Here is a 27,043-nt window from a genome sequence, read left to right as displayed (position 1 = left end):
TAGCCCCTGCCTGCTGGCTCCGCCCAGTAGGAGGAGCGTGTCCTCTATTCATTAGCCATTTCGCCAGCTGCCGTGGGAGGCCACACATCTTACTGCAATAATAGGGGCCGTTTAGCCCACTGGGCTAAATCGCTGGCTTTGAAAGCAGATCAAGGCAGGCCAGCAGCACGGTTCGATTCCCGTAACAGCCTCCCCGGACAGGCGCCGGAATGTGGCGACTAGGGGCTTTTCACAGTGACTTTATTGAAGCCTACTCGTGACAATTTCATTTCATTTTCATTTCATTTCAATAAAGCCACTGTTGTATCCAACCTTAGTCTTTGTACAATTGATCGTGCATCACAAGTTTATATGCATATTAAATCACCAATGATTATTGTCGTACCTTTCTTACAAGCCTCCAATATTTCCTGGTTTATACTGTGCCCCACTGTAGAACCATGTGGGGGGCTCATCCCCAAGACTCCTGGCATTGTTGTGAGTTTGTGTGTTTCTTTTCTAATCTTAAGGGCCATATTCAAGCATGCTTCTGCTGAAGGCAAAGTGTGACAATGCAAAAAAAAAAAACCAGCCCACTGCCATTGAATAAAGTAGAGAGGAGCTCTGAGGAGGAGCACACAATGTACCATTTGAAAGCAGTCCAGTTACAGAAGATGGCCCCAGTTGAAATTATCCCAAGTGTGATCGGTAAACCCTTAAAAATGGAAGGCGACACCGGATCTCAGCTATGCATACTTAAATTGGAACTGTGATTTATCATAATCCCTTCAACCATCTACAAAGCTCAAATCAGGAATGTAGTGAGCCACGCATCACTCCCTGGAATTGGTGCAGCCACAATGCTAAAGAAGTTCATCACCATCCAAGGTGAAGCAGTTCACTTGATTAATCCCACCAGCTTTGGACTGAATGCCTACCTATGTACTACTGATGAACCGTGACTGCATTAGGCACAATCTACTGGACCTTCTGGTTTCCCGTTGAATGCACCCCTCGACTCCGTAAATCTGAGGTGGGGCGGACTGTCAGCGGGACCAGAAGATCCTACCGGCGTGGACGGCTAGAAAATTCCAACCAGCATCCTAATTTGGATACCTAAATACTATTCCTTCATTGTCATTAGGTGAATACCCACCACCATGTGGGGTACAGTGATCAAAGAGAAGGCCCACCACCACTCTTTCAGCGCACATCCAGGTGGAGAATAACAAAATCATCCCCAACCTGAGAACAAAGAAAACAAACAGAAATACTAAGAGAATTGGCAAAACAGAAGTGGAGAAGCAAGAGATAAATACAAAAATCAATGTGACAAAACACAAACGTAGGAGATTGAAAAACAGAAATGAAGGAGTGAGCGGGAAACCATAATGATGAGATAAATTGGGCACCCTTTTACTATATTCAGTTAGTGGGACAAAAGAAGCAGTCAGGAGTAAAGATGGTGTGGCCCAGCTCAACCTTTTTCAGAATTAGGTCACACAGATGCAAGGAACTCAGAATAAATTTGGTCTGTCCCCTGAGGAAAGCTTCAGACAGCTCAGTGTTGATTTAGTCCAACTATTGAAAATGCCTTTTGACGGAGATTTGGCCATATCATTTTCATTTAAAGGTGCGCATTATGATCCACAAACATCCTTGCATTAATTTTATGCAAATTTTGTTCCTTTAGGTTAGCACTGTTGCATGCTTGTATTTGCATACTAAGCTGATGTTGGGATAGGTACAAAGCTCTTGGTGTCATTGTTCAGCTGTCTTAGTGGCTGGCACTGACTATGTTGCTTCACATTAATGATGTTCCACCTTGTGTTACTTGCGATGTGCTTTTCTGCACAGGGCTTTGCTAATGGACGTGATGCCGAGTGCTGCCGGATGCAACTTAATCTGCCTGGGGACTACATCATTGGAGGACTGTTTCAAATTCACATTGAATCATACTGGAATCATTCAAAGCCAGAAGTTCCCTTGTGTAAAAGGTAAGGAGCAATTGATGCTCAGTTAGCTGGCACACACAAACAGAATGCAAACTGCAACTTAGGCTTGTAGATTAGTAGCAGGAAAAACGTCGAGGCAGCTAACATAGCCAGGGTAAGAAAGCACTTCTTGCATTTGTGCCAGTGCTAAAGAGATGATTTCTGTGTAATTGTGCATGTTGAACATGTTGAAAATGGCTGTTGTCCACCTTCCACCTCACCCCCCCCCCTCCCCCCCTCGCCCAATTATATTGTCACCCGGGCCTCCCATCCATGTTAGTGTCTACTGTGGCTCCATAATAGCAGTTAGTCTCTGAGTCAGTAAAGCTCTAGGTTTAAGTCCAATTCCAGTGACTTAAACACAAACGTTTGGCTCACACTCCAGTGCGAGAAGGTTGCACCTTTAGAGGTGCCGTCCTTCAGATGGGACATTAAACCGAGGCCCTGTCTTCCCTCTCAGGTGGATTTTGAAGTTCACCTGTGATCCTTTTAGAAGAAGAAGAGCAAAGTTCTCCCTGTTGTCCTGGCCAATATGTATCCCTCAGTGAAGCATCACTAAAACAGATTACCTGATCATTATCATATTTTGTCTTCAATTAAGGGGCCATTTAGCGTGGCCAATCCACCTACCCTGCACATCTTTGGGTTGTGGAGGTGAGACTCATTGTCATATTTCTGCTGTGGGACCTTTCTGTCCATTAATTGGTTGCCATGGTACGCCAACGACTACATTTCAAAAGTACTTTATTTGTGGTAAAATGCTTTGGGATGTTCTGAGGAGATGAAAGAAGCTCAAAAATGTAAATTCTTTATTTCTACGCCACAGAATTGTTTTTCCATCTGCGTGTTTGTTACTCTGTCCCCATTAAAATATTCCCTTTCTCTCTACTTGATCCATACTGCTATGGCCGTTGCACCATTGAACTTCCATCGCTTGTTCCATCCGCTACATTCTCCCTCACTGCATGTGCGGAAATCCAGACTAATTTCACAGACTCCACCACAACCTTTTCCTCAGGATTCAATATGATGCAATTTCTTCCTTCCCTCAATCAAATTTAAGAAATTATCTGGCCATTATCACAGTGCTGCTTGTGGGAGTTTGCTGTGCGCATATTGGCTACTGCGTTTCCTACATTACAGCAGGGACTAGACGTCAAAAGTGATGCGAAATGTTTTGGGATGTCCTGTGGTTGTGGAAAGCTCTCTAGAAATTGAATTTTTCTTTTCAGCTTTCCACTTCTTGTTCAATCTGTACACCAGGCATTATCAAACTCAGCAAAACTATACAAATGCACACTGATGGTCGGGCCCCCATGCGCAGTGAGGCCGCATTTTTCTTTATATGGTCGCAACCTTTTTTTTTCCAAGTTCGGTGGGGGGTGGGGGCAAAGGAATCAAAGAGACAAAGGGACCATTGGAGCCAAAGGGACCAAAATCATTTCCTCCATTTTTGCCAGCAACAAACAAGGTAAGAGAAAATGGTGGGTTGCGCAGGTCAGCCGATGTCGGTCGGCCGGCATGGGTCACGAAGGTCGGCCGGTGTGGGTCATGAAGGTCGGCCAGGTTGGGTCCCGAAGGTTGGCTGGTTGGTAAAATTGGGTCCCTGGAAAAAAGTTTGAAAACCACTGCTGTACCTGGCCCAAACCTGGCAGTGTTTCTATTCTCTTGGTTTACCTCACTTTTCCTTTCTCTTTCCAACCTTGATCCTTTATTACCTTGATCCTTCATTTACTCAAATTCAAAAACAAACCCCGCAGCACCAAAAGACTGATACCAGGTTAGGTATCAATTTTTCAGGCATTCATCTCTACAATAAACATTTTGGTAGGAGTCTGTCATTTTAGCAAGATCTGTCTTTCTTATTTTTAACTGCAGCATGGAACATTCATTACAATATTTGAAAATAAACACCATTTAAAAAAATATCTCACTAGGTTTTCAGACTACGGATATATACTTTTTCAAACTATGAGGTTTGCGATCGAGGAGATAAACAATTCGAGCTCCCTTCTGCCGAATGTCACATTGGGATATGAGATATTTGATGATTGCGAAATCTCCATTGATGTCCAAGGAGCATTTGCTTTTGCGTCAAGGCCGCCGGAGCACGCTGTGGAAATAACCCAGTTTGAACACAGATACCAACCTTTGGTCACAGCAGTGATTGGTCCAGAGACATCAGATGCTGCTATCATCACATCCAACATCCTCAGTTTGTTCGATATTCCTCAGGTAATGATGCACCAATGATCTTCCTGGGTCTTTTCTTTCTTTCTTCTTGGATTCCTTCGCCTTTCAATAACAATGACACCAGCGTACATTTATAAAGTGTCTTTACAGTTGTAAAATGTACCTTGGCACTTCACAGGAGCAATATCAAACACAATTTGGCACTGAGACTTTGGGTGCGATTTTCCAGAAAAATTTCTAAGCGTGGTAGTGAGCGGGAATTGCCGCGAGCTTCCCGGCATTCAATCCAGCGAGGCCGGCAATGTAATTCAACCACTTAACAAGGCCTTCTCACCGCAAATGATGGCTCACTAGCTGATTGGCAGGGAACACGCTTGCAAACCCCAGCCAGTTAATAAGATCAAGCAGCACTAAGCTGCATTTACTCAGCTAACCCCTGCAAGCTGGCAACAATGGCGTTGAGGAGACTGTTGTATTATATTACTTCTCCTGGTAGCATGTTATGTTACTTGAAGTAATATCTGTTACTCATTTGTTTATGCCAAGAAGCTCTTAACTTTGATGATGATGAATACTTGAAGTCGTCCAGTGATAACAAATAATTTATTGTGTAACTAATCAATTAACTTGTGTGTTCGATTCTTCAATACTTTTTCGAGTAGTTAAATTAAACAAGATAGAATTAGATTAACGAGGAATATTATACTTGTGAGCTTACTATACACTTCTGTTATCTTGTCACAACACACGAAGAGATAGAACAAAGAACAAAGAAAAATTAAAGCACATGAACAGGTCCTTTGGCCCTCCCAGCCTGCACCGATCCAGATCCTCTATCTAAAACTGTCGCCTATTTTCCAAGGATCTACTTCCCTCTGTTCCCCGCCCATTCATATATGTGTCCAGATGCATCTTAAATGATGCTATCGTGCTCGGCTCTACCACCTCCGCTGGCAAAGCGTTCCAGACACCCACCACCCTCTGCGTAAAAAACCTTCCACGCACATCTCCCTTAAACTTTCCCCCTCTCACCTTGAAATCGTGACCCCTTGTAATTGACACCCCCACTCTTGGAAAAAGCTTGTTGCTATCCACCCTGTCCTCATAATTTTGTAGACCTCAATCAGATCCCCCTTCAACCTCCGTCTTTCCAATGAAAACAATCCTAATCTACTCAACCTGTCTTCATAGGTAGCACCCTCCATACCAGGCAACATCCTGGTGAACCTACTCTGCACCCTCTCTAAAGCATCCACATCCTTCTGGTAATGTGGCGACCAGAACTGCACGCAGTATTCCAAATGTGGCCAAACCAAAGTCCTATACAACTGTAACATGACCTGCCGACTCTGTACTCAATACCCCGTCCGATGAAGGCAAGCATGCTGTATGCCTTCTTGACCACTCTATCGACCTGCATTGCCACCTTCAGGGTACAATGGACCTGAACTCCCTGATCTCTATGTACATCAATTTTCCCCAGGGCTCTTCCATTGACCATATAGTCTGCTCTTGAATTAGATCTTCCAGAATGCATCACTTCGCATTTGCCTGGATTGAACTCCATCTGCCATTTCTCTGCCCAACTCTCCAATCTATCTATATTTGTCTGTATTCACTGACAGTCCTCCTCGCTATCTGCAACTCCACCAATCTTAGTATCATCTGTAAACTTGCTCATCAGGCCACCTATACCTTCGTCCAGATCATTTATGTATATCACAAACAACAGTGGTCCGAGCACGGATCCCTGTGGAACACCACTAGTCACCTTTCTCCATTTTGAGACACTCCTTTCCACCACTACTCTCTGTCTCCTATTGCCTAGCCAGTTCTTTATCCATCTAGCTAGTACACCCTGAACCCCATACGACTTCACTTTTTCCATCAACCTGCCATGGGAAACTTTATCAAACACCTTACTGAAGTCCATGTATATGACATGTACAGCCCTTCCCTCACCAATTAACATTGTCACTTCCTCAAAGAATTCTATTAGGTTTGTAAGACATGACCTTCCTTGCACAAAGCCATGCTGCCTATCACTGATAAGTCTATTTTCTTCCAAATGTGAATAGATCCTATCCCTCAGTATCTTCTCCAACAGTTTGCCTACCACTGACGCCAAGCTCACAGGTCTATAATTCCCTGGATTATCCCTGCTACCCTTCTTAAACAAAGGGACAACATTAGCAATTCTCCAGTCCTCCGGGACCTCACCCGTGCTCAAGGATGCTACAAAGATATCTGTTAAGGCCCCAGCTATTTCGTCCCTCGCTTCCCTCAGTAACCTGGGATAGATCCCATCCGGACCTGGGGACTTGTCCACCTTAATGCCTTTTAGCATACCCAAAACCTCCCCCTTCCTTATGCCGACTTGACCTAGAGTATTTAAACATCCATCCCCAGCCTCAACATCCGTCATGTCCCTCTCCTTGGTGAATACCGATGCAAAGTACTCATTAAGAATCTCACCCATTTCCTCTGACTCCACGCATATATTCCCTCTTTTGTCTTTGAGTGGACCAATCCTTTCTCTAGTTACCCTCTTGCTCCTTATATATGAATAAAAGGCTTTGGGATTTTCCTTAACCCTGTTAGCCAAAGATATTTCATGACCCCTTTTAGCCCTCTTTATTGCGTGTTTGAGATTTGTCCTACTTTCCCGATATTCCTCCAAAGCTTCATCAGTTTTGAGTTGCCTCGATCCTATGTATGCTGCCTTTTTCATCTGAGCTAGTCTCACAATGCCACCCATCATCCATGGTTCCCTAATCTTGCCATTTCTATCTCTCATTTTCACAGGGACATGTCTGTCCTGCACTCTAATCAACCGTTCCTTAAAAGACTCCCACATTTCAACTGTGGATTTACCCTTAAACAGCTGCTCCCAATCCACATTCCCCAGCTCCTGCCGAATTTTGTTATACTTGGCCTTTCCCCAAATTAGCACTCTTCCTTTAGGACCACTCTCGTCTTTGCCCATGAGTATTCTAAAACTTACGGAATTGTGATCGCTATTCCCAAAGTAATCACCGACTGAAACTCAACCACCTGGCCGGGATCATTCCCCAATACCAGGTCCAGTATGGCCCCTTTCCGAGTTGGACTATTTACATACTGCTCTAAAAAAACTCTCCTGGATGCTCCTTACAAATTCTGCTCCATCCACACCTCCAACACTACATGAGTCCCATTCAATGTTGGGGAAGTTAAAATCTCCCATCACAACCACCCTATTGCTCCTACATTGTCTATAATCTGTCTACATATTTGTACCTCTACTTCACGCTCGCTTTTGGGAGGCCTGTAGTAAAGTCCCAACAATGTTACTGCACCCTTCCTATTTCTTAGCTCTATCCATATTGCCTCAGTGCTCGAATCCTCCATCGTGCCCTCCTTGAGCACAGCTGTGATATCATCTCTGACTAGTAATGCAACTCCTCCACCCCTTTTATCTCCCTCTCTATCCCTCCTGAAGCATCTATACCCTGGGATATTTAGTTGCCAGTCTTGCCCTTCCCTCAACCAAGTCTCAGTAATACCAATAACATCATATTCCCAGGTACTAATCCAAGCCCCAAATTCATCTGCCTTACCTGCTACACTTCTCGCATTAAAACAAATTCCCCTTAGTCACATTGAGTTTATTATCTAGTACCTTACTGGCTTTAGTTGCTGCCTCTTTACTGACCTCTAACTTCCTAATCTGGTTCCCATCCCCCTGCCACATTAGTTTAAAACCTCCCCAACACTGTTAGCAAAAGCACCCGCTAGGACATTGGTTCCAGTCCTACCCAGGTGTAGACCATCCGATTTGTAATGGTCCCACCACCCCAGAACCGGTTCCAATGTCCCAAAAATCTGAACCCCTCCCTCCTGCACCATCTCTCAAGCCACGTGTTAATTCTGACTATTCTAGAATTTCTACTCTGACTGTCTCGTGGCACTGGTAGCAATCCTGAGATTACTACCTTTGAGGTCCTACTTTTTAACTTATCTCCTAACTCCTTAAATTCTGATTGTAGGACCTCATCCCGTTTTTTACCTATATCGTTGGTGCCTATATGCACCATGACAACTGGCTGTTCACCCTCTCCCTTCAGTATGTCCTGCAGCCGATCTGACACATCCCTGACCCGTGCACCCGGGAGGCAACATACCATTCGGGAGTCTCGTTTTCGACCACAGAAACGCCTGTCTACTCCCCTTACGATTGAATCCCCAATGACTATAGCCCTGCCAGTCTTTTTCCCGCCCTTCTGTGCAGCAGATCCAGCCACGGTGCAATGAACCTGGCTACTACTGCCTTCCCCTGGTGAGCCATCTCCCCCAACAGTATCCAAAACGGTATACCTGTTTCGTGAAAACAGATTGAGCCTGCATTTATACCCCCTGTTAGTGTTGCCCTCTAGTGATCATTTAACTGTAATGACTACACATTAACCCCTTATGTATATACATATACAGAGATCACTACAGAGACTAGCCCCAAGATTCGGGGACACTGACCTGGGGAGGCTCTTGGATGCGGTGGAGGCCAGAAGGGATGTCCTGTTCTCCCAGGGTTCCTGGAAGGTGTGCCATAAAGCTGCCAGTGCTCCCTAGGATAAGCTGGTGGCAGCAGTCAGCTCGGGGAGTGTGACCAGGAGGATTGGCCCCCAGTGCCGGAAGAAGGTCAATGGCCTATACTGGGCAGCACGGGACACCAACACCCCCCCCCCCCCACCCTCCGCATTGAGGTGAGGAACAACCAGGCTCCACCCGGTGGACCTGCCAAAAGCGAGTACCGATTGCCTTACAGACTGATCCATCCCTCCTACTGACCACATTTCCATTCTCCTGCAGGTCCTCCAGCCAACGGCACCGGCCCATCCCGGGTGGCACCCTCTCCTGACTCCAAGGAGAGCACCTCGGAGGAGAGCTCCGAGGACGCAACCTTTATAATCGCCTCACACCTGTCATCCCCACCCTCCACCAGCGCCGATACATACACCTCGGTGGGAAATGTTCGCTGTCAGGCTTCTTGGACATAATCTGGTGAGCACCACACAGCTGCTGATGTACCTCAGTGGAGGCAGGGAACCCCAGGCAAGACAACAGCTGGATGGCAGCTGGATTCCAGGACCCAGTTGGGTCCCAGCCTGATGCTGAGCCTCTGGAACAGAGTTACCCCGGAGCTGATGGAGATGATAGGGAGCGGCCGGGACATTCAGAGGGAGATGCCAGCGACACTCCAGCAGATCCATAGCTGATTGGAGGAGTCCCAGAGGCTATGGGCACAAGAGATATCGCTGGCAAGGCCAACTAGGTGGCGACCGCAGTGGAGAGCCTGGTGTACGACGTCGGCACCATTAGTAAAAGGTGTCCAAGGCTTCGTGCAGTCGCTGACATCCATGGCTGAGGGTCTCGGCAAAATGTTCAACTAGCAGGGGGATGTCACCCAATACCAGGCTGACCTTGATGAGGTGCCGCAGGACATGTCCCACTCCCAGATGGGCATGGCCGAGGCCTTGTGAAGCTTGTCTCAGTCACTGAGAAGCATTGCCGAGGGCGTAGACACATAGTGCAGATATTGGGGAACCGCAAGGGCCGGCAGAGCCAGATGATTCAGGGGAAGCCAGGGCTCGAACCGGCTGTCCTCTGTCACAAGGTGAACCCCAGGGCCATATGGGCACCGATCAGGAGGAGGGGGTGCTCGGTACCTACCGGGACCCGTCTCATTGGGCGGCACGGTGGCCACCTGCTCCCCCAAGTTCCACCCCTCTTAAGATGCTGCATCTCGGGGTCAGCACATGGACAGGGCGGCACAGCTGTGCATGTGCCGTCAACAAGAGAGCTGGGGATCTCTGGCCCCAGAGTCCCAGAAGACGCCAGAGGCACCGAAGGCCACAGGACGAGTTAAGCAGCTGGCAGTCTCCAGCTCAGATGTGTATCCTGGGGAGGTACCTAGACGTAGTGGTAGAGCGAGGAGGGCAAAGCACACCGGGAATCACTGAGGGCACCGGGGGAGGGTGTGGAGGGCGGCACCATCGGGATAGTGGGGACCTGTATTGAACAATAAACACTGTTGTGCACAACCAGTCGGATGCCTCTGTCATTTCATTCCGCAATGCATCACCGTGTGCAGGTGATGGGTGTGAGCGAGCACTCAGCAGACAGGCAGAAGTCAGGCTATGGCATAGATTGAGGAGTACCCGCGCCCAGCTCTCTGCGACTTATCATGACCCCCCTGCCCTCAACAGTGACCTGCTGACAGTGCCGACACAGTACCAACACCCTGGAGTGTCAGAAATTGGGGTGGTGTGTTGGTAAAGCTGCGATGACGGACCTGATCACGTCCTAAGTGAAGCGGGCAAGTATGAGGGCCTCCCTGGCCCTCGAGCCTTGCTGGACCCTTGCCGCTGCTGCCTGCCCTGCAGCCTTCAGCTGGGCTTCGGGTTCCTCCCCGGCCTCGTCCTCCAGCTCCTGCTCGTCTGGCGCCTCCTTATTATCCTCTTTCTCCTCATCCTGGGTAGCCACCTGTTCCTCGTCACCAACCTCTATCTCGTCGCCCTCCTGCTACACAAGCAGACCACAACAAAGCGGGCGACCCTCCGTCGGGGATGTACTGCAGTGCACCACCGGAGCGGCCGAGGCATCGGAACCGCATCTTCAGGAGTCTGATGCACCGCCCATTCCTGGTGGCTGCATGTGCCTCATTGTACTGGGTTTCCGTTTCGGTCTCCGGCCTCCTTACTGGTGTCATTAGCCTGGTCCTCAGCGCCCATGCCCAAGACCCAGTCGCCCATCCTGGTATGCACCTCGAAGAGGGCAGAAATAACTGACTGCCCCAGGATGTAGCTGTCGTGCATACTCCTCGGGAAACTTGTACACGCCTGCATGATCATCATGTGGTTGTGGCACATGAGCTGTACGGCGAGGGAGTGGAACTCCTCTCTGTCAACATAGGGCACGCCCAGATGGCCCGATAAGTGCAGGGTGACATGCGTGGCATCTATTACCTCCTGGACCTGGAGCATCCCGGCTATGGCAGACAAACATGCTGCCCGGGCATCTTGCTGAGACTGGTCCATGTCAAAGACGATGTAGTCTTCCGCCCAGGCATACAGGGAATCGTGACATGCCGGATGCACCTGTAGGTTGTGGCCTGTGAGATGCCACGCAGGTCCCCACTCGTGCCCTGGAATGATCCCATGGTGTAAAGGTTCAGAGCTGCAATATCCTTGACGGCCACCAAGAGTGGGTGTCCTCCTCCTCCATGTGGTGCCAAGTCCGTGAGGATATGGCACAGGTGCTGCACTATCTCCTTTTCAGATGGTGCCTCCTGTAGCATGTGCTGTCTGTCATCTGTTCGTATGACCATCGACACCTGTACACCCTGAGCTGTTGCAGGACTCCCCTCAGGGACCCTCGCTGGCCTGATGGGCGGTCGGGTCATCGGGGTTTGGGGCGGAGTCCGATACATGGGCTGCTGCCTCAAGCATCTGCAGACGCTGCTGCTGCCGTCTCCAGCGTCTGACCGCATTGCATAGCACCAACACCACTAGAGCAACTTCTGCATCCAACATCCCTGCCATAACATTCAATGGGCGAAATTCTCCGACCCCCAGCAGGGTCGGAGAATCGCCTGGGGCCGCTGAAAATCCCGCCCCCAGGAAGTGGCGGCGGCGGGAATCTCGCCACTCCGATCGGAGAGGCCCCTGCGGTGATTCTCTGGCCCGGATGGGCCGAAGTCCCGCCGCTGGGAGGCCTCTCCCGCCGCCGAGGTTTAAACCACCTCTGGAACGACGGGATCAGCGGCGCGAGCGGGCCCCGGGGTCTTGGGGGGGGGGCGGGGGGCGATCGAACCCCGGGGGGTGCCCCCACGGTGGCCTGGCCCGCGATCGGGGCCCCCCGCTCAGACTCCGGGCCAGTGCCCTGGCTGCACTATTTTCCTCCGCGTCCGCCACGGCCTACGCCATGGCGGAAGCGGAAGAGAACCCCATATCGCGCATGCGCCGGCAGTGACGTCAGCGACCAGCTGCCACTGACGTCACTGCCGGCGCATGCGCGGACCGGCGAAAGCCTTTCGGCCAGCCCCGCTGCCGGGGCGCCGGTTTTTTGCGCCGGTCTTCTGGTGGCAACCGCTCCGGCGCGGGGCTGGCCCCCAAAGGTGGGGCGAATTCCCCACCTTTGGGGAGGCGCGACCCCTCAGTGGTTGGCGCCACTCCCCTACTCCGGGACCCTCCGTCACGCCGGGTAGGGGAGAATGCCGCCCAATAGCTGTAAGGCATTGGGAGAAGGTGTCAGACTGACAAACAGCGGCGACTCCCACCACAGGAGTCTCTATTCCCCCACTGATCACCCCCTCCCCACCTCCCCACCTGGGATGCCCTGCCCAAGTACAGCCAGCCACGATGGGTCCCCTCACTGGACCCCAAACCCTGTACCCTGGACACCAGCTCACAATATTAACTGGACCAGGTACTGGACTCCTCCCTGTGGCACTCACCCGCCCTCCGGACGTGTACATGTTCCTCGGAGCTATGTCCCATTCCTTGGGAGTTTGGATGTTGGATGCTGCCTCCCGCAATGTTTAGGCACAGTGTCCTGGCATCACAGTCCGATTGGGATGCTGGGCAATGGCTCCGACAAGCTACAAGGCCCACCCACCCATGGGAATCCACTTGGGTTGTATGAAGTGCTCACTTAACCAAGATTGCCAATTCCCTATTAACACTAGCCTTCAGCTGCACGGGCAGAGGCCTCGGCAGTCGATGGGGGTTATGGGTGGACGTTGGGGCAGACGGTCAGGGGCTAGGGTGTCCCCTGGAATGGGTATACACGATCCAGGGGTTGGCATGGTGGTGCCGTGGAGTGGTTGCCCCCCCCCCGGTTGCCCTCCCAGCGGCCCCCACCCTCTCCTGCGGAGGGTCCCCCACCCTCAGCCGAGGGCCCCACAACCACCATCGAGCAGAGGGCCAGCAAGCCCCCGGACCCTTTGCCTGTGAGCAAAGATGGCTACTCACCTCCTCAGCTCCCGGTGAAGCCCTTCCGCTAGGTTCACATTTTTCATAAGGAGTACTAATCGGCGCCAGTGTGAGCACCTGCTGGGGAGGCCGGTGAATGACAGATGGCTGTTGGATATGGGATGGTTCTCATTAATTGCATGAAAATGGGGCTTAAGTGGTGATAATTAGTTTCTTGCCAGACTATGGCAAGACCCCGATTTCGCATATGGGAGCGGGTTGGTTGCATCGCAAACTGTTTGGCGCCTGGCACGGATCTCATTTTTTTTCTCCCCGCCATTCACTGGCCTCGTTTTGCTTGAGTGAGAGCGTAACGGGACCGGGAGATTGCACCCACAGAAGGAGATATTGTGATCAAAAGCGTGGTGAAAGTGGTAGGTTTGAAGGAGCGTCTTAGTGAAGGCAATTGAGAAAAATGGGGAGGTTTGGGGGGAAATTCTAGAGTTTAGGGCCATGGCAGCTGAAACGATAGCCACCAATGGTGCAGTTTAGGGAATGGAGAAATGTAGATATTTTGCAGAGTGTGGGGTTAAGGATGCAGGAGGTAACAGAGGGGCAGGGGGAGGGGAGATGGGGGGAATCAAGACCATGGAAGGATTTTATGACAAGGATGAAAATTCTTAAATTGAAGTATTACTGGACTGGGTCACCGGAGGTCACTGAGCACAGGGGTGATGGGTTAACAAGAGTCGCCAAAACTAATTGTGTTAACAGCACTGGATGGTGAATTAGGTATAGAATGACCGACTGCGTCCTTCCATTGCAGATTAGCTTTGGAGCGTCCAGCGAAGAACTGAGTGACAAGAAACTATATCCAAACTTTATGCGAACCATCCCAAATGATGAGAGCCAGATTAAAGCGATCGTTCTATTGATGCAGGAGTTTCGGTGGAATTGGATCTCAGTGATCGGAAGCAGCACCGATTACGGGGAGAACGGAAAACGCAAAGTGATCTCACGTGCGGCTGCAGTGGGAATCTGTGTAGCCTCTCACGGCACAATCCCACAGGAAGCATCAGAATCAAAGCAGGAAGTCATCAACATCATTGAGGACATCACTACCAATCGGGTCAATGTTGTTGTTGTGTTTACTACCGTCCAGTATGCAGAATATCTCTTTCGGGTTGCGCTGGACATGAACATCACTGGGAAAGTGTGGATTTTAAGTGAAGCCATATCCGTTCAGAGAATACTTTCAGAAATCCCCAACATTAAGAGAATCGGCACTGTCTTAGGGATTGCAGTAATGCAGGGCAAAATGCCAGGATACAAGGAGTTTGTATTAAGGGATATCACTGCTTGGAACCCTGGTATCAATCAAAGGGTGAAATACTCTGATCCTCAGGAGGAAAAGCAAGAATGCCCAGCTGATAGCTTCATGCCTACCTTCAACCAATGTGTCCCATGCACTTCTGATGGTGTTAGGTCACTATTGCGACATTCAGATTGGCGTGTTGAGTTTAACGTGTATTCTGCTGTTTACGCTGGAGCTCGGGGTCTACATCAGTTACTTCAGTGTGATTCAGGAGAGTGCAAAAAAGAAGGTGCCCACCCGTGGCAGGTTAGAAAATTCCCAAATGCAGCCTTTGATCTGAACAAGATTCTCCAAAAGCATTAGTCGGGGTAGACCTATCTTTATGCCTTGGGAGAAAACAGGTGACAGTGAGTTGGCAGCCTACTGAACATCTCCCATCAATTTTGCCCCGTTGACTTCATTCCAACTAAACAGATAACTTCACATCCTCTTTCACCACAGGCGAGGTTCCAGAGGACTGGAGAATGTCGTCCCCTTGTTTAAGAAAGGAAGCAGGGATAATCCAGCAAATTATAGGCCGGTGAACCTGACATCAGTGGTGGGGAAGCTTTTGGACAGGATATATGCACTTTTGACAAAGAAAATTGATGAGGGAAGGGCTGTGGATGTAGCTTTAGTAAGGCGTTTGACAAGGTCCCACAAGACAGATTGGTACAAAAACTAAAATCACATCGGATTCGGGGTGGGCTGGCTTGATGGATACAAAACTGCCTGGTTATAAAAGACAGTGAGTCGCAGTGGAAGGGTGTTTTTCAGAATGGAGATCTGTACCTAGTTGTGTTCCCAAGGGATCAGTGTTGGGACCTCTGCTGTTTGTAGTATTTATAAATGATCTGGAGGAAACTGTGGGTCGTCTGAATAATAAGTTTGCGGATGAAATGAAAATTGACGCAGTTGCTGATAATGCCGAGGAGTAAAAGGATACAACAGGATATAGATAGATTGGAGACTTGGGTACAGAAACGGCAGATGGAGTTTAATCCAGACAAATGCGAGGTGATGCATTTTGGAGGATCAAATCTAGGTTTGAATTATACTATAAATGGCAGAACCCTTGGGAACATTAACATACAGAGGGAATCTGGGCATGCAGGTCCACACTTCCCTCAAAGTGGCAACACAGGAGGCCAAGGTGATTAAGACGGCAGATTAAGACAGCATGCTTGCTTTCATCAGCCGGGGCATTGAGTACAGGAGTTGGGAAATCATGTTGCAGCTGCATAAAACCTTGGTTAGGCTGCATTTGGAGTATTGCATGCAGTTTTGGTCACTACATTATCAGAAGGATGTGGAAGTTTTGAGGAGAGTGCAAAGAAGGTTCACCAGGATGTTGCCCGGTTTCGAGGGTGTTGGCTATGAGGAGAGGTTGAATAAACTAGGATCGTTTTCACTGGAAAGACGGAGGCTGAGGGGAGACCAGATAGCGGTCTACAAAATTATAAGAGGCAGAGACAGGGTGGATAGTCAGAGACATTTTCCAAGGATGAAAGTGTCAATTACAAGGGGGCACAGGTTCAAGGTGAGAGGGGGAAAGTTTAAGGGAGATATATATGCAGGATTCATGTTTCATGCAGAGAGTGGTGGGTGCCTGGAACACGCCGCCAGGGAATGTGGTGGAAGCAGACACATTAGCAACATTTAAGTGGCATCTGGATGGAGACATGAATAGGAAGGAAATAGAGGGATATGGACTGAGTAAGGACAGAAGGGTTTTTTTTAGTTAGGGATTCATAATCGGCACAGGTTTGGAGGGCTGAAGGGCCTGTTCCTGTGCTGTACTTTTCCTTGTTCTTTGTAAACATTAGCAATGATGAATTAACAGAACTTCTATTGGAACTTTACGAGCTCTTCTCAAATCTTCTTGTCAATTTTCCACCCAACAACTTCAACATTTATATACTGCCTCTCCATGGAAAAATGTCCCTACGCACTACACAGAGCATTTTCAAACAAATTCTGATGTCAATTCACAAAAGGAGATATTATGGCAAATCTTGGTCAAAGAGGTGTGTTTCATGGAGCACCAGAAATGGAGAGTGAGAGGTAGGGAGGCAGAGAAGTTCAGAGAGGGAATTCCAGAGCTTAGGGCCTTCGTAGTGAAGGCCTAGCTAACAATAATTGAACAATATCAACTGGGGCTGGACAAGAGGGCAGGATTGAGGAGACTGATATCACAGAGAGTTGGAGGAGATGACTGAGAATTGGAGGGGTGAGGCCATGGAGGTTGAAAACAAGGATGAGAATTTTTAAATGAAGGCATGGCTTAATCCGGGTGGATATGGATAGTGAGAGCAGGAGTTTTTTTTAATAAACATTTTATTGAGGTATTTTTGGTATAGTAACAACAACAAAATAAACAATATACATGAAACCATAATCATAGTGCAAAAGCCTTTCGGACAGGTGCAACCCTTATTACCCCCTACTCTAACCTAAACTACTCCCCCCCCCCCCCCCCACCATCTGCTGACGATTAATTTTCCGCAAAGAAGTTGACGAATGGTTGCCACCTCCGGCAGAACCCTAACAGTGACCCACTCAATGTGAACTTAATTTTCTCCATACAGAGAAAGCTAGCTATGTCCAATAGCCAGGTCTCCAACTTTGGGGGCTTTGAGTCCCTCCATGCCAATAGTATCCGTCTCCAGGCTACCAGGGAAGCAAAGGCCAGAACATCTGTCTCTTTCTCCTCCTAGATTCCCGCATCTTCCGACACCCTGAAAGTTGCCACCTCTGGATCCAGAGCCACCCTTGTTTTTAAAACCTTGGACATGACATCCGCAAACCCCTGCCATGAGTACAGGAGTGATGATTGCACCAGAGCAGAAACTATTTTCTTCTCATCGCTGAAGGGATTTTCCCTGAAACATTTGTATCAAATTATCCAGTAACTGCCCGCTATTCAAGTGATGATTTTCTGTATCTTAGACCAGACCCATAAGCAACCCCCACACCCCCATCCCAACCCACCATCTCCCCATTGGAGAGTCAGGCCCAATGGGTGCTCATCTCATCCTTCCAAGAAATAGGACTTTTGCATGATTAATGTTGAAAGTTCTGAAAAAGGGGGCATGCCCTTAAAATGAGATCAATGTCATTCAGTGGTCAAGTCAGAAAATATTTCTTTGTGGAAAACGTAGTGGTGAGTTCTCTTCCTGACAAAGCTGTTGAGGCTGGTCAATTGAAAATCCTCTCAGAGGGAGGAATTGGCTTAGTGCTTTTGTCACTGGACTAGCAATCCAGAGACCCAGGGCAATGCTCTGGTGACTTGGATTCATTCAAATCCCACCATGGCAGATGGTGAAATTTAAATTCAGTAAAGTCATTGCAATGGTGGCAGCACAGTGGCGCATTAGTATTGTTAGCATTGCTGCCTCACGACGCCGAGGTCCCAGGTTCGATCCCGGCTCTGGGTCACGGTCCGTGTGGAGTTTGCACATTCTCCCCGTGTCTGTGTGAGTTTCGCCCCCACAGCCCAAAGATGTGTAGGGTAGGTGGATTGGCCACGCTAAATTGCCCCTTAATTGGACAAAATTAATTGAATAGTCTAATTTTTTTTTTAAATCGTTGCAATTGTGACTATGCAATCATTGTCAAATTGTTGTAAAAACCCATCTCGTTCACTAATGGGAGGGAAATCTGTCATCATTACGTGTGACTCCAGACCCCCACAGCAATGTGGCTGACTCTTAAATGCCATCTGAAATGGAGGGCAATTATGGATGGGAATAAATGCTGGCCCAGCCATTGACATCCACAGCCCATGAATGAATTTTAAAGAAGTTCTAGGACATCGCTACAGGACATTTTCAGGGGCGGTAGGTCTTAGGCCCTACCATCTTCAATTGCTTCATCAATGATCTTGCCTCCAGCTTGAGGTCAGAAGTGGGGTTGTTTGCTTATGATTGCACGATTTGCAATAATCTACTACTGAGGCAGTCCACGCTTGTTTACAGCAAGACTTGGACAACATTCAGATTTCGGCTGATGAAGTTACAAGTAACATTCGCAGGGTTGCACAGTGGCGCTGTGCTGCATTACGGCACCAAGATTCCAGGTTCGATCCCGGCCCCGGGTCACTGTCCGTGTGGAGTTTGCACATTCTTCCTGTGTCTGCATGCCTCTCACCCCCACAACCCAAAAAAGATGTGCAGGGTAGGTGGATTGGCCATGCTAAATTGCCCTTAATTAGAACAAAAATAATTTTTTTTTTAAGTAACATTCGTGCCACATAAATGCCAGGCAATGACCAGCTCCAACAAGAGAGAATCTAACCATTGCTCTTTGACATTTAACATTATTGCTATTGTTCAATCCCCCGCTATCTACATCCAGGGGGTTATCACTGACCAGGAGCTTAACTGGGCCTGCCATAATAATACTGTGGCTACAAGAGCAGGTCAGAGGCTAGGCATTCTGCAGCAAATAACTCACTTCCTGACCCTACAAAGACTGCGCACCATCTAAGGTATACTCTCCACTTGCCTGGATGCGTGCAGTTCCAACAACAGTCAAGAAGTTCAACATTATCTGGGTCAAAGCAGCCCATTTGATCGGCACCCAATCCACCACCGTAAACTTTCACTCCTCCACCACTGATGCAGAGTGACAGTAGCATACACCATATACAAGTTGTGCTGAGCAAATGGTCTCCTTCCAAACCCACGACCTCTACCAATTGAAAAGACAAGAACTGCAGACACATGGGAACACCGTGACCTGCAAGGTCCACTTCCAGCCACGCACCAACCTAGCTTGGAACTTTATTGCCACTCTTTCACTGTTGCTGGGTAAAAATTCTGGAACCCTAACAGCACTGTGGTTGCTCTTTCACCAACAGTCCAAGAAGGTAGCTCACGGGCAGCACAGTGGCCTAGTGGTTAGCACAGCTGCCTCACGGCGCTGAGGTCCCAGGTTCGATCCCGGCTCTGGGTCACTGTCCATGTGGAGTTTGCACATTCTCCCCGTGTCTGCGTGGGTTTCGCCCCCACAACCCAAAGATGTGCAGAGTAAGTGGATTGGCCACACTAAATTGCCCCCTTAATTGGAAAAATAATTGGATAATCTAAATTTAAAAAGTAAACCACCACCATTTATTCACGCACTTAGGGATGGGCAATAAACACTGGCCTTTCCAAGGATGCTAACATCCCATGAAGAAATGAAAAAAAAATGTTGGCCCTCTGCTAATGTCTGAATGCATGGACTTTCCAACAAGGCTCGTGGAATAGCAATTGGGAATGGAAATAATCAATTATTTTTTCAATCTACCTATTCTTGAGTGATAGTTACTGGACGAGTATTCCAGAGACCTGGACTAATGGTCTGGAGACAATAAGGGTTTCAATCCTGCTAAGTTAGCTGGTAAATTTAAATTCGGCTAATTAAGAAAACAGAGATTAAAAAGTCAGCATCAGTGATGGTGACCACAAGCCTATCGGATTGTTGTAAAACCCCATAAAGTTCAGGAACTCCCTGTTCTGGCCTACATGTGACACAAGTCCACAGCAATGTGGTTAACTGTTAATTCTCCTCTGGAATGGCCCAGCAAACCTCTCAGCTGAAGGAGGAAAAGGAATAAACCTGGATTCACCAATGACACTCACATCCTGAGGATTTTCTTTTGAAAAGCCCAGGGATAATAAGGTTAATCCGAATATCTTCTTGAGACCAACTAGCACACACCATGGGCTGGATTTTCTGCTGCTCACTGCTGCATTTCACCATGGGCTGCCAGTAGGATCTTCCGCTCCCGCCAATGACTACGGCATTTTGTGTGGTTCGCACGCTGGGGGGGGGGGTGGGGGGGGGTTCGCCATCAGTGGCACTGGGAGATCCCGCTGTTGGGAAGGGCCAAAAAATTCAGCCGCATGGATTGAGTATGGCATCCGCCTGGTCGGTAAAGCTGCCCACAAGCTACATGGCCATTGGCTTGTACTTAGGTGAGTTCCATTTACCTGAATGTCATTGAAAGTAGCTGCCCTTCGGTGATCCTGTCCTTGTCTTCGCTTCCAGCTTCTTGAGACTTTGAAAAGAGTCAATTTTTCCCTGAATGGAATGCCTATTTATTTCGATGAGAATGGAAACCCTCCAACAGGATATGACATCATTTACTGGGATTGGAAGAATGAGATTGTTTCCTTCAACGTGATTGGGTCATACACTTCTAACCCAGGGCAACTTCAAATTGATGGCTCCTTGATCAAATGGAATTCACAAGAAGGCAAGGTAACTTACCTCATTGAGGACTGTCTTTTTAAAAAAAATAATATTTCTTCCCCTACTTCCGTCTCTCCTCCTGAAGGTGCTGACTTTTGCAGAGGGTGATGTGAGACATCTTTGACCCTCAAGTATTTTGTACCCATTTCTCATCGGCCTAGACAATTTGATTGTGAAGGGATTGAAGCCAAGCCTGACCCTAAATATTGGGAAAGCTGATATCTCCTTAAAGAGTAAATATTCTACATCAAAAGGATACTTTAAAAAAAAATTATAATCATTATTTTCTTGTTCCAAACAGGTTCCTACTTCAAACTGTTCCAGTGAATGTCAACCTGGTCAGATAAAAATTACTGTTGGCTTCCAACCCTGTTGCTTTATATGCAAGGATTGCGTTGAAGGAACTTTCCAGAATGAAAGTGGTTTGTATTCAGTAGTCTCTGGCAACATGGTTTATGTCAAAAAGGGGGTCACGGAGGGCAGCACGGTGACGCAGTGGTTAGCACTGCTGCCTCACAGTGCCGAGGTCCCAGGTTCCATCCCGGCTCTGGGTCACTGTCCGTGTGGAGTTTGCACATTCTCCCCGCGTTTGCGTGGGTTTCGCATCCACAACCCAAAGATGTGCAGGTTAGGTGGATTAGCCACGCTAAATTGCCCCTTAATTGGAAAATATTATTGGGAACTCTAAATTCATATTAAAAAAGAAGGGTCACGGGAGGAGAGCAAACAAACTTAGGTTTATTTTGTGCTGTCCTGACCGGAACTATATAAGAACACAAGAATCACTGAATAATACAGTGCAAAAGAGGCCATTCAGCCCATCGAGTCCTCACCGACGCAGGAAAGACACCTAATCTGCCTACCTAATCCCATTTGCCAGCACTTATCTCATAGCCTTGAATGTTATGATGTGCCAAGTGCTCATCCAGGTACTTTTTAAAGGATGTGAAGCAACCTGCCTCTACCACCCTCCCAGGCAGTCCATTCCAGACCGTCACCACCCTCTGGGTAAAAATGCTTTTCCTCAAATCTCCCTTAAACCTCCTGCCCCTCACCCTGAACATGTGTCATCTCGTGACTGATTCTTCAACTAAGGAGAACAGCTGATCCCTATCAACCCTGTCAGTGCCCCTCATAATCTTGTAAACCTCAAGCAGGGCCTCAGTCTTCTCTGTTCCAGCGAAAACAACCCAAGCCTATTCAACCTCTCTTCATAACTTAAATGCCTTGATGGATAAAGGCAAGTGTTCCATATGCCTTTTTCACCGCCCTATTAACCTGTCCTTCTGCCGGCAGAGATCTATGGACAAACGCGTCAAGGTCCCTTTGTTCCACGGAACTTCCCAGTGTCAGGCCATTCATTGAATACTTCCTTGTCACATTACTCCTTCCAATGTGTATCACCTCACACTTTACAGGGTAAATTCCATCTGCCAGTTTTGAAAATGAAATGAAAATGAAAAATGAAAATCACTTATTGTCACGAGTAGGCTTCAAATGAAGTTACTGTGAAAAGCCCCTAGTCGCCACATTCCGGCGCCTGTTTGGGGAGGCTGGTACGGGTTTTCTGCCCTGCATTTCATAATAATAAAAGCAAAATACTGCAGATGCTGAAGTTTCAGGACACTGTAAAAGAGTCATATGGACTTGAAGTTCTCTCCACAGGTACTGCCAGACCTGCTGAGCTTTTCCAGAATTTTCTGTTTCTATTTGTATTCTCCTACACTCTCCTTGCGGGTTTCACAATCTCCTCTTGCTACAGATTTATATTGCAGCTGTATAGGGTGCTGGTGAGGCCACACCTGGAGTACTGTGTACAGGTTTGGTCACCTTACGTGAGAAAGGATGTACTGGCACTGGAGGGAGGGCAGAGGAGATTCACTAGGTTGATTCCAGAGTTCAGAGGATTAATTTATGAAGAGAGACTGAGACTATACTCATTGGAATTTAGAAGGATGCCGGGGGGTTGGGGGGGGGGGGGGGGGGGTCGTTTCCACTGACGTGTGAAACTAAAACTAGGGGGCATAGCCTCAAAATAAGGGGGAGCAGATTTAGGACTGAGTTGAGGAGGAACTTCTTCACCCAAAGAATCGTGAATCGGTGGAATTGTCTCCCCAGTGAAGCAGTTGAGGCTACCTCGGTAAATGTTTTTAAGGCAAAGATAGATTTTTGAACAGTAAAGGAATTAAGGGTTACGGTGAGCAGATGTGTGAGTAGAGCTGAGTCCACAAAAAGATCAGCCATGATCTAATTGAATGGGGGAGCAGGCTTGAGGGGCCAGATGGCCTACTCCTGCTCCTAGTTCATATTTTATTATTTCCAGCCCAGTTATTATTACAACTCTGCCTTTCACATCCAGAAGCTCCCATCAACACCATACCTGACAGTCTCCTGATTGCCAATGTATGTGTTTTTAAATCACTCTATGACCTTGTCTTACTTGCCCTGTGACCAGCTCCCAGCCCTCCTTCGCAGCTGACAAACTTCTTGTTGCTCTGAATCTGGAACCTGGTGCATGTTCTCAAATATTCCATTCTACTTTGGTGACCGGCCTACATGGTTTTTGTGATAAGTCCACGGAGGCAGTAGTCCCTTCACTAGAATCCCTTTTATTAACAAAACCAACAGCAGTACGCCCATGTACATTCAGCTTGCTGACTACACTGGGGTTGCAGAGGATCTGACACTCCCTGTTATATACAAAGAAGAAGTTTCCTGATTGGCACACTAATCAGGGAACTCTTACTCCAATTGGCCAATCTCAAAGGCCTGATCTAAGTCATTACAGTTTTGCATATCGGAATTCTCAATTTCTAACCCCCACCCCTTTCCCGCAACATCCCAACCCCAAAGCCCTCAGCTTTAATTTTTAGCTTTCAATTTTCCAATTTTTCCTAAAACAAAATCCCTCTTTAACCCACCTTATGATCACTTAACTAATTATTTTCTTAATCCCTAGTTGATGTAAAGCAACTTTGATATGTTTTGCTATGTTAAACGTCATACACAAGAATGCGCTATTATAATCGAGGCAATGGAAAAGATCAGGACAACCTTTTATTCCTAGAGGTTTCTTTGTTTTCTTTTACAGAGTGCGTACCTTGCAGCCTAAACCAGTGGTCACCCTCAAAGAGCACTGTTTGCCATAACAAACACTTGGTATACCTGAGATGGAACGAGAGCATTTCGGTCGCGATCGCCTTGGGAACAGGAATTGGACTAATACTGATAGTGCTGATCGGTGCCATCTTTGCCATCCATCTCAACACTCCCATTGTCAAGGCTGCAGGAGGGAAGCTGTGTTTCGTCCTTTTGTCGGCCTTAGCCGTTAGCTGCACCAGTGTGTACTCCTTCATTGGGGAACCAAATGTTGAGCTTTGTTTCATCAGGAAACTAGTATTCACAGTCAGCTACACAACCTGCCTGGCATGTCTACTTGTGAGATCCTTTCAGCTCGTGCTCATCTTCAAGATGGCCAGCAAGTTGCCAAAGGCTTACAGATATTGGGTCAAATACAATGGGCAGTATATTTTTGTGTTTATAGCCACTGTCACTGAGATCGCCGTATCCTTCATATGGATATTCTCTAAGTTTCCGGTTTTTGAGAGGAACTATGACATTTCCAAAACTGAAGTGATTCTGATGTGCGGTCCCACAAATCTTCTTATCTCCCTCCTGTCTATTAGTGGACCTATTTCTCTCAGTTTACTTTGCTTTGTGTTTGCCTACCTGGGAAAAAATCTACCCAAAAACTACAACGAGGCAAAATATATTGCCTTCAGCATGGCATTGGTCTTGTTTTCGTGGATCTTCCTGTTCTTGGTGATCGTCTCCAGTCCTGACAGTCACATCCCTGGTGTTGAAGCAGCTGTTGTCCTTCTAAATTCCTATTCCATCACTGTCGGATATTTCTTTCCAAAATGCTACATCATTCTCCTTAAACCAGAGCGCAACACCACAGCATTTTTCCAAACATGTATCCAGGAATACACCAGGAACAGGGAAACTAAGCAACCATAGCATTTATTAACATGATCCAAAACTTTGTTGCTCTTCACATCATCTTGCTTTGCTTGCCAGCCTTCTTGTGAAAACATTGGCTCATGCTAGGCTTGTTAACAAAAAAAACAATTAGCATTATATATTTCTTACTCTTTCGCGGGATGTGGGTGGCTTAGACAAGGCCAGCATTTGTTGCCCAATCTTAATTGTAAATGAACTCAACAGCATCTCGGAGGACAGCTAAGAGTCAACCACATCACTGTTGGTCTGGAGCCACATGGAGGCCAGACCAGGTAATGATGACAGATTTCCTTCCTTAAAGGTCATGGGTCAAGGGCAGCACGGTAGCATGGTTGTTAGCACAATTGCTTCACAGCTCCAGAGTCCCAGGTTCGATTCCTGGCTTGCGTCACTGTCTGTGCAGAGTCTGCACGTTCTCCCCGTGTGTGCGTGGGTTTCCTCTGGGTGCTCCGGTTTCCTCCCACAGTCCAAAGATGTGCAGGTTAGGTGGATTGGCCATGATAAATTGCCCTTAGTGTCCAAAACTGCCCTTAGTGTTGGGTGGGGTTACTGGGTTATGGGCACAAGGTGGAGGTGTGGGCTTGGGTAGGGTGCTCTTTCCAGGAGCTGGTGCAGACTCGATGGGCCGAATGGCCTAGTTCTGCACTGTAAATTCTATGAGATGATTCAACCAGATGGCTTTTTACGCCAATCGATAGTGACCATTACTGAGACGAGAATTTAAATTCCGCCAGCTGCCATAGTGGGGATTTGAACCTGTGTCTCAGAGTATTAGCCTGGCTCTGTGGATTTCTCGTCCTGTGACTACACACCATCTCTGCATTACACCAGTAAAGTAGGAAAACATCCCAAGATGCTTCATTGGAGCGCAATTGGACAAGGTTTTACACCAAGCCACATTAAAAGATATCAGGGCAGATGACCAAAAGCTAGGTCAAAGAGGTAATGTCCTAAAGGTGGAGAGGTAAGGAGGCAGAAGGCTTGAGGCCTTGGCAATATGACTCAGGAGTCAGTGTAATGAAGTATAAAGACAGGGATTCTCTGTTTGAGAGAGTAAGTGCTGAATCTGGGACTGAATCAATGTTGTTCACCGACCCAGAAAGCAGCGCTGGTCCTGGAGCAATTCAGGACCCATTAATGAGCTAGCACTGGCGCCATGTGGAACTAGTGCAATTCCAATGTATGTCCAATTCGCCGGAGTCGGGATTGGCACTCAAGAGCTTGACAAGCTGCAGCAGCATGTACGCTCTCCACCCCCCGCACACACTCATTCTAGCCAATAAGATGGCAACCCGAAGACCGGCAGCCCCTTTCGCCGATGCGGAGCACGAGATCCTGCTGGATGCTGTGGAAGAGAGGGGGGACACCCTGTTCCCCAGGGTGGGAAGGAGGCTGCCATCTGATACCATACACCGGGCAGAGGCTTCCCCTCCAGGATCGACCAGCAATGCCATTAAAAGCTGCACAATTGGCAGCATAGTGGCGAAGTTGTTAGCACTGCTGCCTCACGGCGCCGAGGTCCCAGGTTCGATCCCGGCCTCGGGTCACTGTCCGTGTGGAGTTTGCACATTCTCCCCGTGTCTGTGTGGTTTCACCCCCACAACACAAAGATGTGCAGGCTAGGTGGGTTGGCCATGCTAAATTGCCCCTTAATTGGAAAAAATGAATTGGATAGTCTAAATTTATTTTTTAAAAGCTGCACAACCTCCTCAGGACGGTCAGGGGGAGTAACCAACACCATGCCCCTGGCACCAACCCCCGTCCCACACACCTGTAGCCGTCCCCGCCCCCAGAGGGCTATCGAACCCCACCTACCAGCTGGCTGTTCACACCCCACCCTGCACCATTTGCCAACACCCATACTGCCTGCCATGGCCGGGTGCCCTGCACACACAGGCCTCTAGCTGCCCACCCCCTGAGCTGCCCAGGCCCGGCTGTCTTACACTGTGGATTTTCTGTCACGCCCCAGGGGAAGGCGGCATATAACCACAGAGTGAGACTGGAGGGCTCCTGGTGGACCTGTGGCGCCTCACCGCCGCGGAGCAGCGGACGGTGAACCTGGTCAGTGGGCCCTGAGAATGGGCAGTCACCAAGGCAGAGGTCAGCATCGGGGAACCAAGTGAGTCCCCGCTGAGTTGCGGTGTCTGTGTGGGCCGCATGGCACCACCCCGGCAACATCCCACCACCTACACACCACCCCTCCACCAGCCAATCCCAGCCCTCCACCAACTCCACACCACCGCCTCCACCCCCAATCCAACCATGTGGCATGTCTTGTGTCTTGCAGGATCACCTAGCGGGGAGGCAGG

The 27,043-nt window shown here is 48.3% G+C and overlaps 1 protein-coding gene across 1 annotated transcript; it reads left to right on the top strand.

The window, feature by feature from the left end:
• Positions 1 to 1,818: 1,818 nt before the first annotated feature.
• Positions 1,819 to 24,731, top strand: LOC119952708 (taste receptor type 1 member 1-like). Its single transcript, XM_038776665.1, has 6 exons — positions 1,819 to 1,976; positions 3,911 to 4,208; positions 13,944 to 14,738; positions 20,508 to 20,720; positions 21,013 to 21,133; positions 23,803 to 24,731. Exons 1-6 carry the CDS (start codon positions 1,819 to 1,821, stop codon positions 24,729 to 24,731), a joined length of 2,514 nt encoding a protein of 837 aa, XP_038632593.1.
• The last annotated feature ends 2,312 nt before the right edge of the window (positions 24,732 to 27,043 follow it).

This window comes from Scyliorhinus canicula, chromosome 1, assembly GCF_902713615.1.
Source record: "Scyliorhinus canicula chromosome 1, sScyCan1.1, whole genome shotgun sequence".
Lineage (NCBI taxonomy): Eukaryota > Metazoa > Chordata > Chondrichthyes > Carcharhiniformes > Scyliorhinidae > Scyliorhinus > Scyliorhinus canicula.
The sequence above is the reverse complement of the archived record's forward strand: the minus strand, read 5'-3'. Positions and strand labels throughout refer to the sequence as shown.